Genomic DNA, 13,313 nt, shown 5'->3' with positions numbered 1-13,313 from the left:
ATTTCTAAGGACAGCTTCTCTGTGTACTACGTACAATTCAGCATCTCAAACTTCAGCAGTCACCTGTTAAGTCTATTCTCTGCAGTATCTGTACACTTACAGTACCCACAGCTCTGTTATTTTTTTGTATAGCGAAGCAACTTGTAAATCCCAGTCTATTAAATATTACTCAAAAGGTTGCAGCCTTTCATCATTTTCCCAGAGACACACAAGCTGCTTATCCATAAACCACAGATGGCCAAAAAAAAAAAACACTGAGTTCTACAAAGAGGAGGTAAAATGGTTTAGAACTCCTCCAAGGAGAGCAGAAACTTAAGAACTGAATCGGCACTGAGTGCTGACCTCTGCTCCCCCAAGCCATGCCCTCTCGTCCCAACAAACACATCCCTCCACCGCTTTCTCCTGTCTCACCTAAGTCATATCCCACCCATACAGCCAGATCATGGACAGACAGGTGACTTACTAGGTGGACACACCGACTGGCCACTCATAGGAAGTCTCACTCCTTTTCATAAGCGATCCAAAAAAAGGTATTGATAATTCTCCCAACGTTTCTTTTTCAAATGGAAAATTCTACAGTGGAGGGAGCCAAAAACAAGAGATAGAAGCATAGTCTCAAAACTCCTGGCAATCTTTTTAGGTTTAAAAGAAAAAGTCTCCCTGGTTTCAAAGGTAGGAAACAATCAACTATAAAAAGAATTACTACACAATGGAAAATATGAAATTTAGCTCATTCCTTGTAGGTGAAGACTTAGAATATCAACTCTTCTTGAGATACTGAAAGGCCAGCCCCATCATCACATCGTATCTAAATAAGAATAATCCGGCAGTTTTGACAGAAAATAAGATGTGTCCCAAAAGAGAGTTCAAGCTCAAAGCCAAATTTCCCAACTGAAACTACCAGGCTTATGACTATAAGCACCATCAGTATAAACTTTTCAAACACCAGAGATCAGCAGTTCACAGCATTCATTTATTCAAACACATTTTTCCTCAGCCACAGCTGAGTGTGTGTGTTCACAAAGGGAAAAAAACCAACATTCTCCCCACCTCTTCCTGCTCCTCACATCTCAAAACATGACTTACTGAATAAAACGTCTCAAGCTCACAACTGAACTGTGGGCAGGCAGGATGTGAGGGAAAAGCCCGTGATCATTCCTTAGAGGGAGGCAACATTACTCTCAAACGGCCACAGTGCAGCGGGCGAGCCACACTAGCTCTCAGCGTCGCCCAGAAAAGACAGGAGTGCCGAACAAGAGTCAGTGAGGATCAGACCTGTCAGCCGTCAGCAGAGATCAGTTCCCAGAGCATGACTGGTTCTGTTCCATTTTGTTTTGGACTGGGATTGAAAATAAGACACAACCTGTTTAGGGTTTAGACATTTTCATTGTAAAAACCTCCTAGCGCTTTAAGCCTAGAGATGGCACACAATTCTTTGCTTTACTTAAGAAACATTTATGAGTTAGACCAAGTTATTTTAACCCCATTTTAGTTAGATGCTATAGAAAAATGGAATGCCAATCTTTTTTCTTCCACTCTCAACTAACTGCACATTTAAAGGAATTCATTGAAAATTTAATGAAGTGATATATGGGTTTATTACAAATAATTATACTGCTATATAATCTCCTTCAAGGCCAAGAGATGATACATTGTTTTGATAATTTACCACAACAAACCACCGCAAAGCAATTGAGTATTACCTTCCGCATAAAAGTCTGGAACAGTCACACACCAGCCGGAAGCCAGACAGACCAGTGCCGCTTAATGAAATGAGAAACTACTTGTTATTTAGGGGCTGGCCTCTCAAGCAGAGCCAAAACTCTTATACATTACATTACTCAAAAGTTAATAATAAAAGTGGTCTGTGAAATTTCTACAAAGCTAACCTATTAACTTGGGGAGCTGGGTTAAAGTAGGCCATGCACTCACCCCATTGAGAACTGTGTGGCACCAGCCGCTGAAAAGAGGAAAGAGGTTTCCAAGTATAGGAAAGTGCCTGTGGTGTCCTGAACTGGAAGGGCAAGCTCCAGCTGGGGTGAAAACAAAGGCCTAGGTGAACAATGACTGGCTGCTCCTAGCCATGCCCTCCCATGCAGGTATCAAAATGGTTTGGCCTTCGGTGGCTGTCTAAATCACCTCTCTCAAATACCAACTGTAACTGGCTTCCAAAAAAGTAAAGTTGTCCAATCATACACAGTACGGAGCACAAGCTGAAGCAGGCCTGGCCCAGGATCTGGGTGCCTCTCTCGCTACCTATTAACCAGCTGCCTTGGGAAAGCCACCTGGGCTGAGCACACACACCAGACAGGATGAGAAGGGAGGACTCTCGGATCACCCCAGCCGCTTCTAGCATCTCCTAGGGTGTCTAGGGCAGCCCTACTCCAGTGGAAGCCCCTCCCCTCCCACCGGCTGGTGGCCTAGTCGCATGATCAGAAATAAGTTTCTACTAAAATCAGGTTTTATTTCATCCATACATAATGCCTGGTTAGCTTAGGTACACCATTCTAGTTGGCTAGAATTAAGGGTGAAAGTTCATCCCACATTTCCCTGTGGGAAGCCAGGGGGTCCTCACAGAGGTCAGACATAATCTTGGCCTTGTTGCCCATGGGCCCAGACCTTGCCCCACACACCACCACCACCACCACACACACACACACACACACACACACACACACATCTAGAGGGATCCAGGAGCACTGGTTTGTGTCTCCCCACCCAGGGCCCCCTCCCCCTGCCCCAACTGGAAGGAAGTGGTCTCTGCCTTCATGGGGTTCAACTTTGCTGGGAGACAAGAGGACAGGCCAATCAATATCATCTCTCCTGATATAACCCCTGTAGGTAATTACTGAAATTACTCTGTGCCTCCATCTCTGTAAGCTTGCTGTATATTGCTCACAATGTGGGTTTGTAGGGGCATTCTAGTGTTATGAAGGCTGGGTAAGACACCAGCTTAGGGTAGAGGATGGGGGACCAGGAAGTCAGCTTCCATGCTCCTTGGCTGCCCCATCAGTCAGAGCCTCAATCCCCTGCATTCCCAGCCACATGGAACCTAAATTATGCCTTCCTGGAGCTTGCAAGCAAGCATTTGTCCAAGCTGACACCTGTTTCCATCATCACGCCTTTCCTTTACATCCTAGAAGACCATCATTTAGACCTTCCTAAAATGCACAGGATTTAAAAGTCACTGAACATTACCTCTAAAATATACATTTGAACTTTATCTCTCTTAAAAGTTTGTAGCCTTTCCTATCAGAGGAAACAGCTGAGGACATACGGAAGCAGAAGTGCCAAGGGAAAAAAACCCCATTCAACACACAGGCCTACCAGATGATCTCACTCGTCAACCTCGTGTGCCTGTGACTCCCACTTCAGAGAGCAAACATGCGGCAGCTCCCTCCTCCTTCCATGTACACAGGATCACCGTAATTCCTAGGAGTTGACAGTCCCTCCTGCAGTCCACAGTAAACCAAATGAAAGATGTCCTTAGCCTGTCAGGTTTATTACGATTCCTTCCTTCAATTCAAATGCCTATGGATTTTATGTCAAAATGAGAATGTTTTAAATTTGAATTATTTGCTTCCAGCAACCATCCAAACCAATGTAAAATATTTAATGCTCCACTTTGTTTTGCTTAAAACTGATCTTGTACTTGGAAATTTTGGCTGCTGTATACATTCAGCCACAGAGAATGCAAAACCAAAGGCGGCTTTTATTTTTATGAGCTGCAGCCTTTAATATCCTAAGTTCATCTCCACCAGAATCATCACTTATTGGGGCCATATATATGTGCATATATAATATATGTATATATACATGTGTGTGTGTATGTGTTCATAATGCCTTACATATATTAATCCATCCATTCAATCAGCAGGCATTTATTGAGCACTAAGTGTCATGCACCTAACTAGTCATTAGAGAGAAAAAATGATGAGCAAGTCCAAGGTCACAACCCTGTGACAACCTGTGGGGAAAGAAGATAACCAAATAAGTAATGACTATGCAATGTGTTAAATGCTGGGATGGGAAAAACAGGTCATTAAAAATAATATCTTAGGTAGTAACTATGTGTCAGATGTTTACAGCCACTGTCTCTAATTATCCTACAAAGGTAGGAGACTCCCCACTTTCCAGTGAGTGTCTGGAGGCTGTCCTACCCCACACACTTCCTCTCCATCAGCCTCAGCATCCCTGTTTGCATCTGAAATCCCATTCTGGTCTCAGTGTTGCATCTGCTGGCCTGCCGTGGCTCATTCAGGCATTAATTAAACGTTTGCCTGGTATTATCCAGCATGCTGCACACCCGAGGGAAGAAAGGCCACAGAATGCACCCAGAAGGGGTGTTCTAACTGGCTACAAGGGGCAGTCCAAGAATGCTGCCACCAGGAAGCACAGAGACAGCATGGCGTGGTCAGTCTGTGGGCTCGGACCAGGAGGGCGCCACACACGCAGCATGTCTTCAGCTTCTAAAAGGCAGAAGCCATTCTGGAGGGATTTATTCTGGAGGTGGGACCCAGCTCTTCAGATCATGTGAGGTCAGAGAGCAGAATAGGAAAGAAGGCCAGGCCCTCAGGCAGGCAGTGCTCACAGTGGTGCCCAGACGGCTCACGGGTTAGTCTGAAACTCAGCTAAGGGTATAACTGGAAACTGGAGCCTGACAGTAGGACAAACCAGCTGATAGGAGATGATAAGGCAGCCTGGGCATTAAACTGACCCAAGTGTAGCAGCAGGGGGAGAAATCTGCCTTTTAAGAATGTTCCCAGAGACCAGTACATGTGATGGGAGCAGCTCTTTGTTGCACCTCCCAGGATGGAGAGGGAAACCCCACAGGGCCTCTTGGAGTCAACACAGAAGGTCACCACGCTTCTAAAGATGACAGGCCCTGTTCACTGCAGGGACTTGCTTCCACTTGGAGGGTATGCAAGGTGGAGGACAGAGTCAGAGTGGAGAGACCAAGTGCTAAAGCAACACGTCTCCCCACAACCCCTTCTCTACAGGGGACCCCCTCCCCAAACTGGTAAAGAGATTCTAAAAGAATACTGAGTTGTAGGCCAAGTTATCAACCTGCCTGGTACACCCACATGTCTCAGCCAGTACTGCAGATGATATCTATACTTGTTTAACTCTTTACTGCTGACAAAATACTTTTGTATGTGTCAGGTTACTTGATTTTCACAGCAGCTATGAAATAGGCACTAGGCCTCTCACTTACTAGAAGATCCTGAGGGTCCAAGAAAGTTAAGTGACCTGGTCAAGGTTATGAAGATCCTGAGGGTCCAAGAGAGTTAAGTGACCTGGTCAAGGTTATAAAGCTACTAAGCACAGTCGCAGAGTTGGATTTTGGATGAGAATATCTGTCCTGTAGTCTATTGGCTATATCACTACTATAATAATCAAACTTTATGAAGTTCCTTCAGGCATTAATTAAACGTTGACAGCTCTTACAGCAGTCCCAGGCAGTACACACAGACACACACTAAGACACAAAGACACATACACACTCACACCCATACGTATAGACTCTTTGTTTTCCTAAAAGAGAATAGTAATAAAAATAATAATATATAATAGTATAAATTATGCAATAATATATAAATACTTTTTATAATAGTATTACTAATAATAATACTAAATGAGTGAACCCATCGTCCCTCCTCTAGCTGTGGAGTTTGCCGCAGTGTATGTGTAAGTTAAGAGTGTAGCTATTATTTAGATGACTGCTTGAGATAGGCAGATAAAGCCTGAAATCCTAGATGTTGGGCTTCTTTTAACTCACTGTTTAGAACGATCTGTATTATCTGCCCATTTCCGTTTTCTGCCACTAACCTCCTGCTCCAGTCCCAATCCTTTCCCAGTGATACGTGAAGCAGCATCCTTCCTACATGTCTGTCTTACATCAGGACTTGACTTCAGGAAGTGGCTATCTCCGAGGCACACATAAAAATCATAAGAGTTATGAAAAAACTTCAGAAAAAAAAAAAAAACTATTTACCCCCATTTTCAGGCAAAAACAAAGCAGCTCTACCAGATACAAAATCCCCCAACTCCTGGTTTTTCAGAGCACTTCTTTCAAATTCATAGGTCACATAAATGAAATTATTCAATAAACAACTTGTCAATTAGTCTTGCACAGTAGGAAGAAAGGTATACACAGAAATGTAGACAGAGAAAGTCAAGGCGGAATCCTAGTTGACAGATGAACAAGCCACTTCCCAGCACAGAGACAGAGGGCTCGTCACCCCACCCACAGTGTAAAGATCACAAACCCCCCGCCAGCCACAACCTCATTTTTCTCCCTTCTCGTAACACATAATTCTACCAGAACAGCTTGATGAAAATAAAGTCACTATACTTGATCCAGAAAGCAATTGTCTCACCTAATTTTAATCATCCCCCTTTTTAAGAGAATTTATGTAAGCAGGCCACACAACAGAAATGGAATTAAACGATATTCTTTCACAGTTTTTCCCCTGCCTCCCACAAGAAAACTCCATATCCCACTCATTTTGCTGAAAACCACAGGAATAAAGTGATTTATTTCTAGTTAAAGATTTCAACCACATACTCTTAAACCTCAAACATATCCATGAAAAATAATTTTTGAAAGCTTTCTGCCTCACTGATTCACCCAGAAATCTCTAACATACTGTAAGCTCCACCTAAACACAGGCTCCCAGGGATGTCCTGAGTCAATACTAAACACACATTAGTATTCTGTTACAGTAATTTTTTAAAAATTGCTTTCATTCTGCACAATTATTTGAACTTGTAGAAAATTTAGTTAAGCTCAACTTTCGTAATTCTCATTAGGTAACCTAGGGTGTGGGTGTTTTCGAATTTCCTTTTCATGAAAAAAAAGGAAGCTTTGTATCACAACATCAAGTGTATGTGGAAAAATACATATTTTAATACATGTATAAATACACACTTATTTTTTTTGTTTAAAGATTTTCTTGCCTACTTTACTCCCAACCCAAACACACTGCAAATGCCCCATGCTCAATGTAAATTTAGGTGTGAAAAACTAGGTTTTCTGCTAAAGTTAGGCCAGAGCTCAACACAGGCAGTTAGTTACACACCCAGTCAAGGGGAAACTGATCCAGCCCTTAGATGCCCCCAACGAAACCACCCTTTGTTCACCCAGAAATGGAAGGACTGTACACTCAGAATCACAGCTCCCACAGCAATAGAAGCATGCTCTGAATTCAGACAGCCATATTAGATTCTCAATCATTTGTTAAAAATTTAACATTGTGAATGAAACCACAGCAACCACTAACACCGACTGGATAACTAAATTCCCCATTGGAGGATGTTAGAAAATCCAAGCCCAACATCAACATATGGCAAGTCTCCATGTCTGACCTACCAATACCTGCTCGTGTTACTCTGCAAATTCAGAAAGAGGGAAAGCATTAAGATTTTAAAAGTCCATTATTTTGTACTGTTTAAATCACATGTAAGAACTAATGGCAGGTACAACTGTATCTTAGTGTTTCCCCTTTTTGCCTGGAAAGCACAAAAGTTACTGCAGACCATTATGTCTGTTCTTGTTGAAGGGTCTTGATCAGTACACTCTGTATCATAATCTAACAGCGAAATTGCCTCCCCACCCCCAGCCCCTTGGGTTAGGTGGTTTATTTTGGGCCCCTATTCGGAGCTGGGTTAGTACCTCTTTTCTCTGTAATTTGTGCATCTCTTGGAAGGGACAGGGAGATGCCTGACTTAAACTCCATTTGTTTACCACCCACTGTCCCTAGTATTATGCATTCCCACCACGCAACAGCGTGCGCTCCCGGCACCCCCAGTACCTGCCAAGTTCCTCGCCGGTGTCGTAGTAATCATCCACGTTTTCCTGCCTGAACACAGTCATGATAAACTGTCACGCCTCACCAAAACCCAGCGCACTTCAGCTCGGCTTTCCAAACCATCACCACCGCTCCTCCGCCTCCGTGGGCCCCTCATACATCAGCCTCCAATCCTTTAAAAACAAAATGGCAATAACAGTAATAAAATGACGATCCAAAAAGGAAGCTGACCTCCCCAACGCTAAGAGCTGCTTGCTGAAGACCTCCCTTCCCGAGCTGCCCCTCCCCGCCGGGTGGAGAGAAGCACCCTTTGTTAAAACCAAGGACGCCCCCAGCCCGTACCGCCAGTGCACGCGTGAGACCCCCATAACCGTACCCCAAGTCTGCGCCTCCAAAAGTGGGGCGCTGTGCACAGATACGAGCCGGCTCCGGAAGTGACTGGCCTCCCCGCCTCCCCTTTCTCTGCACACACGCCCACCCAGCTCCCCACCTCCAGGGACGCCGCGGAAGAATGAAGCCCTCGCCCTGGCGGAGCGCGTCGCGCGGGAAGCATCCCTCTCCAGCCCGCAGCGGCGGGGCAGCCCCCGCACTTCGCGGGTCCCCGCCGCCACCCCTCTCCTCCCGCGGGCCAGAGAGTCCCCAGAGGCACATTCCTGGTGACTCCCGCTCCGTTACCCGGCCGACCCGGCGTGCGGCCGCCCGGGGGAGCAGGGGAGGGAAGGGAGCGGCCGAGGGAGGCGCGGCCGCCCGCTCCGGGTCCCAGCGCCCCGACACAAAGCGCCCGGCCCGGCCCGTGCCACCTGTTCCCACCCGGCCTGGGGGTGCCTCCTGGCTGCGGTTCCACTTCTCCCCGCAGTCCAGTTTCCCCGCCCCGGCCCTTTGGTGGCCGTGGGCGCTGCCCGGGCAAACCCCGCCTTGCCTCCGCCGCCGCCGCTGCTGCTGCGAAAGCAAAAGCAGGCGGCGGGGCCCGGGAGGAGCCAGGGACCCGTGCGCGGACACTCACCCGGAGTCCCTCCGGAGCGCAGTCGGGAGCCGACCGTGGGCGCCGGCGCTGGGGACACGGCGGGTGGCAGCGAGAGCGCACAGAACGAGCGGGTGGGGGACGCGGGCCCGCGCGTTCGCCCTGGCGTCGGCGCGGCGGGGATCTCCCACTCGGCTCTGGAGCAGCCCGTAGGCGCCTCGCCGCCTTCCGGGCGGAGGGCGGCCGGCAGGCGGCCAATGGGGGCCCCGCGGGCGGGCTGGCTGCACGGCCCACCCACCTCCCAGCTGCCTGGCCGGCAGGCGCTGCGTTCTCCGCGGCGCCGGCTGCTGCTCCCCGCTCGGCGCCCGGGCTCGCTGGCGCGCTCTACCGCGCACCCCCGCCACCCACACCCTCCCCCGGAGCCTGGGGAGCGCGCCGCGCGCAGCGTGGGCGCCCCACCTGTGACACGCCTCTGCGCGGCCCGCTCTGCTGCGGTCCAGAGAAATACGATTCCTTCGCTCTGCTACATGTGTACCGAGCGCCCGGCGTGTGCCAGGCACGGGGCTCGGCACTGGGAAATCAGAGACCGAAATCGATTTTTTTAAATCCCTGCCCTCCTGAAAATTACACTCTTGCGGAGACGATAGGAGATAAATCTGTAGGCAAATAAGTACGATCATTTTAGAAGAGAGCAAATCTATGGAGACATAATACAGGATAATGGGATAGAGAATGGTAGGGGGAACAGCCTCAATAGATGGGGTTCCTCTCTGGCATAGGTGTTTGAAGCTGAGAGCTGAATGGTGCGAAGGTATGCAACCAGAGAAAAGGTTAAGGTCTCAGAGGCCCAATGGAGCAACGGAAGCGAAGGGTTTCTGTGTGCTTTCCATTATGGTGTTGACTGTTAATGGTTGGTCCCAAATGAAATGTGCAAGTAGTGTGAACATCGGATTCCAAGACTTGGTATGGTAAGTATGAAAAATACCTTGTGAATATTTTTATATTAACTATATGTTCAAATGCTACTATTTTGGATATAGCCAACCCATAAAATAGATTAAATACAATATATTATTAAATCAATTTCATCTTTTCTTTGTAAAATGTGGTTACTAGAAAATATCCCAACTATGTAGCTTGCATTATATTGCTGAGGGCTCTGCTGGTCTACACAGAGACCCCATATCTTGTGGAGACCCCTTACCCATTCTCTCTACTTCTTAAACCATGCCTGCCCCAAGCACAAAAAAGATAGTTCCCCATAGAGACCACTGGGGATACCCCCAAAAAGAGAAAACCTCCTACAAAGAAACCTACCTTACTGCCTAGAATTACAAAAATCCGTTTGTGAGCTCTCTGAGATTTCAGATCCACATAGTTGTTCATCATATGCCCAAATTTTCTAAAAAAAATTATCTTTGGTGCACCAGAAATTTTCAACTGTAGAGATTTTGGCCTCCTGAGGAAAAAAAAAAATGCCCTTCAGAACTTATGTCAGACCTTTTTCTTAAGTGTGTTTTATTCAGTGGCCCTCGGGAAGGGCAACATTCATGATTATGAAATCAAGGGAGGGTTCCAAACTGGGAGGTGGTATCAACTGAAGTTATGAGTTTGAGAATTAATACAAAAAGATCTTGAGAGGTGAGAACACAATCAAAAATAACAACAAAAAAAAGAAGTGATTCATCTGGGAGAAATGCAAATGAATACATTCATTGGGGGCCAAAATTAAAAACACAGATGTTTAGGAGAAACTTGGGAAGTGTTGATGATAACTGCTTTATGGGTAATATTTTTCCTATAAAGTAACTCTAACGCAGTGAAAAGAATTGGCGTCATCTGGGCACTAGCATGTCTTACCTACCCTAATTTGATGTGTTGATCACAGATTGGATGGAGGAATGAAAAAGGGTATGGAATTAGGCGTCACAAAATCGGAGCTGATTTTGGTGGAACCATTAACAATTGAATGACCTTGAATGTGTCCCTTACCCCTAAGCTTCATGTCTGTGCTAAATTAGGGAAGCATTTTAGAGAGGAAAAATGTCATAGTTGAAAACATGCCCAACGATTCAATCAAGAAGTGAAATCTAATTTTTCTCCCCATGAATATGAGTTGAACTTAGTGGCTTGCTTCTAAGAAAGTGTGAGGAAATGACAAATGTAATGTCCTTCCAAAGCTAGGTCATAAGGTCTTAGAGCTTCTGTCTGACTCGCTCTCCCTTTCTTCTCTCTCTCTCTCTCTCTCTCTCTCTCTCTCTCTCTCTCTCTTGCTCTTGCTTGCTCTCACCCTTCATTCTGGAAGCCTTCAGCTGCCATGGTTACTCTGGGACTGCCATGTGGAGATACCATGTGAAAACACCACAGAAAGAGAAGCCCAAGGAAGCCCGCTGTTTCAATTCTACCCCTAACCCCACCCCAGCTATTTGTGTTTTCACCGCCAAAGTGCCAGTGAGCAGAATCAATGATTGTGACTGTTTTTAAGTCATTATTTTGGGGTGTTTTGTTATGCAGCAATAGATAACTTGTAAGAAAGCTAGAAAGAAAATAAGAAAACTTAACTCTTAACATGTACCAGATGCGAGGCAGACTAAATTATTCTCTTGCTTAATCTGCAAATAACTCTGTAAATTAGCTGTTTTATTTACACTATACTTAACCTTCTTAGTCTCAGTTCCATCACCTGAAAAATGGGGACCATAATAGACCCTTGCACATTCCTCAAGAGTTGCTGGGAGAAACATAAAGAAATAAGGCATGAGATAGGGCTTTGTATGTTGTATTTTCTATCATGTTCCAAGCAAGAAGAGCTCTGAAGGACATCTCTCAAATGGAAGACAGTACAATAATTGTTAAATTATGGGATTCCAGTTGAGAAAGAACTTCCATGAAAATAAATGATTATGATATGGACTATGGATTATGATAATCATGGGGATAGCTCAAATATAGACTTTAGAACATTATTTTACATCTGTATTAGGGTAAAATAACTGTTGCTATGAAAGCCAACAAATGTCAGAGTTTTAACACACTAAAGGTTTATTTCTTGTTCTCAGCGCAGATGTTTGCAGGGTGTGGGGAGAGGGCTCAGCCCCACATAGTCATTCAGGAACCCAGGCTTCTGCCTTCTAAAGCATCCATAGTCCCTCAGTGGATGTGAGTTTCTCAGTTGATCCTTTTCTTCTATTTGCCGATGAGAGAAGAGAGAATCCACAGAGGATTGCAATGGAGGTTTGTTTAGGAGGTCAAGTTTGAAGTCTAAGGCTTAATGGTAATGGGGACAAAATGTTCTAAAGTCAGTCAGAGTGGACCACATTAGTTCAGTTTACCTTTGGGTTTTATTTTCATAACATTCCCTTGGCTTTTATCAAGGGCTAATATTTTTCAGCAGCCCCATGAAGAATGTTCCTGCGTTTGTGGTTTCCCTACTGAAAATGGTTTCCCCACTATAGAGTTGAGTGCCTCTTATGTAGGCAGTCACATAACTGGTTCCAATACCTTCCAGCATCGTGTACCAAGAGAAATCTGTCTTCACCACAGGATGCTTTTTTGTCAGACAATGAAAATTATAAAACTCATCCTGTTCTACACTTTCCCCTGGATTCCAAATAGTACATGTGGTAAGCTGAGAAAGTATAGTCCTCCAAGTAACATCTAATTCACCATATTCTCTGAACCAAGGATAAGCACATATTATCTAGTATATTTAGATACTAAGGATGCAGAGATAAAAGGAACTTCTTCTGTCCTCAAGTAACTCAGTCTATAAGGGAGACGATGAACAAAGAGACAATTCCATTACATTGTGATTGTGCTAGATATAATCCAGTTATTTCTCTAGATTCACTCTTTATCCTTCACCCTTACAGGTTTGCAGACTGAGGTTTAAGATTATTTTCACTCATTTTTTGTCATCTGGTTGCTGGTCAGTTTGCTCACTGGGGACCCTGGCATGAAGTCAAAGATGGTTATTTCCTGCTTTTTTTGCTACAAGATTGTGTCTGTCACTGTCAAATAAAGTTTACTACTCCTCAACAGGTAACCTCTTCTACATGATTTTCTCTATCCAGTTATTGTCTATTTGGACCCAGAGTTGATGCCACTCCACAGTTACCAACCTGGGGTTCCTGTCCCATCCCTTGTAGCTTTCCTGCACCTCTCTCACACCTCCTTAAATCATCCTAATCTGAGTGTGCCACCTCTTTCCTCCAGGACACTGACTGGTAGTATAATGAGAGAGGAATCTCAGACTTCTGTTGAAACACAAAGGAAAGGCACTTAATTCAGACAAAGGCCAAGGATGGTGGGTGAAAATAGGGGTAAACCTAGGGCTTTGGGGACATTTCCTAGAGGAGCTGATATCCTAACAAAACATGAAAGAAGACTAAGAGTTATCAAAATAAAATGGTGGGTGATGGGGCGGTGGATTGCAGGGCAGTAGGGATGGAGAGGAAGGTATCTAGAAAGAGGAAATCACAGGTGTGAAATAGATAATGTCTCATTAAGGCATCTGTAAGAAATCAGAGCTCAGGCAGTGA

At 45.3% G+C, this 13,313-nt stretch overlaps 2 protein-coding genes across 6 annotated transcripts in view; one reads left to right on the top strand and one right to left on the bottom strand.

The window, feature by feature from the left end:
* The window catches only part of DAPK1 (death associated protein kinase 1), a 162,151-nt gene extending 153,038 nt beyond the window's left edge, over positions 1 to 9,113 (bottom strand). Inside the window, exons 1-2 of one of the 5 annotated variants that reach the window (XM_073228745.1) lie at positions 8,815 to 9,113; positions 7,815 to 7,984 (exon numbers count right to left, since the gene is read on the bottom strand). In XM_073228745.1, coding sequence (XP_073084846.1) covers positions 7,815 to 7,876 — 62 coding nt within the window. In that variant the 5' untranslated portion in view covers positions 7,877 to 7,984; positions 8,815 to 9,113. The other 4 variants (XM_073228749.1, XM_073228748.1, XM_073228746.1 and 1 more) reach the window with 4 other exon arrangements.
* On the top strand, positions 8,323 to 12,792 carry LOC140845536 (uncharacterized). The gene is made up of 3 exons (XM_073219934.1): positions 8,323 to 8,632; positions 8,668 to 9,740; positions 11,078 to 12,792. Exons 1-2 carry the CDS (start codon positions 8,323 to 8,325, stop codon positions 9,375 to 9,377), a joined length of 1,020 nt encoding a protein of 339 aa, XP_073076035.1. The 3' UTR covers positions 9,378 to 9,740; positions 11,078 to 12,792.
* The last annotated feature ends 521 nt before the right edge of the window (positions 12,793 to 13,313 follow it).

Source organism: Manis javanica, chromosome 2 (assembly GCF_040802235.1).
Source record: "Manis javanica isolate MJ-LG chromosome 2, MJ_LKY, whole genome shotgun sequence".
In the NCBI taxonomy this organism is placed as follows: domain Eukaryota; kingdom Metazoa; phylum Chordata; class Mammalia; order Pholidota; family Manidae; genus Manis; species Manis javanica.
This window is presented reverse-complemented; position numbering and strand designations above follow the sequence as displayed.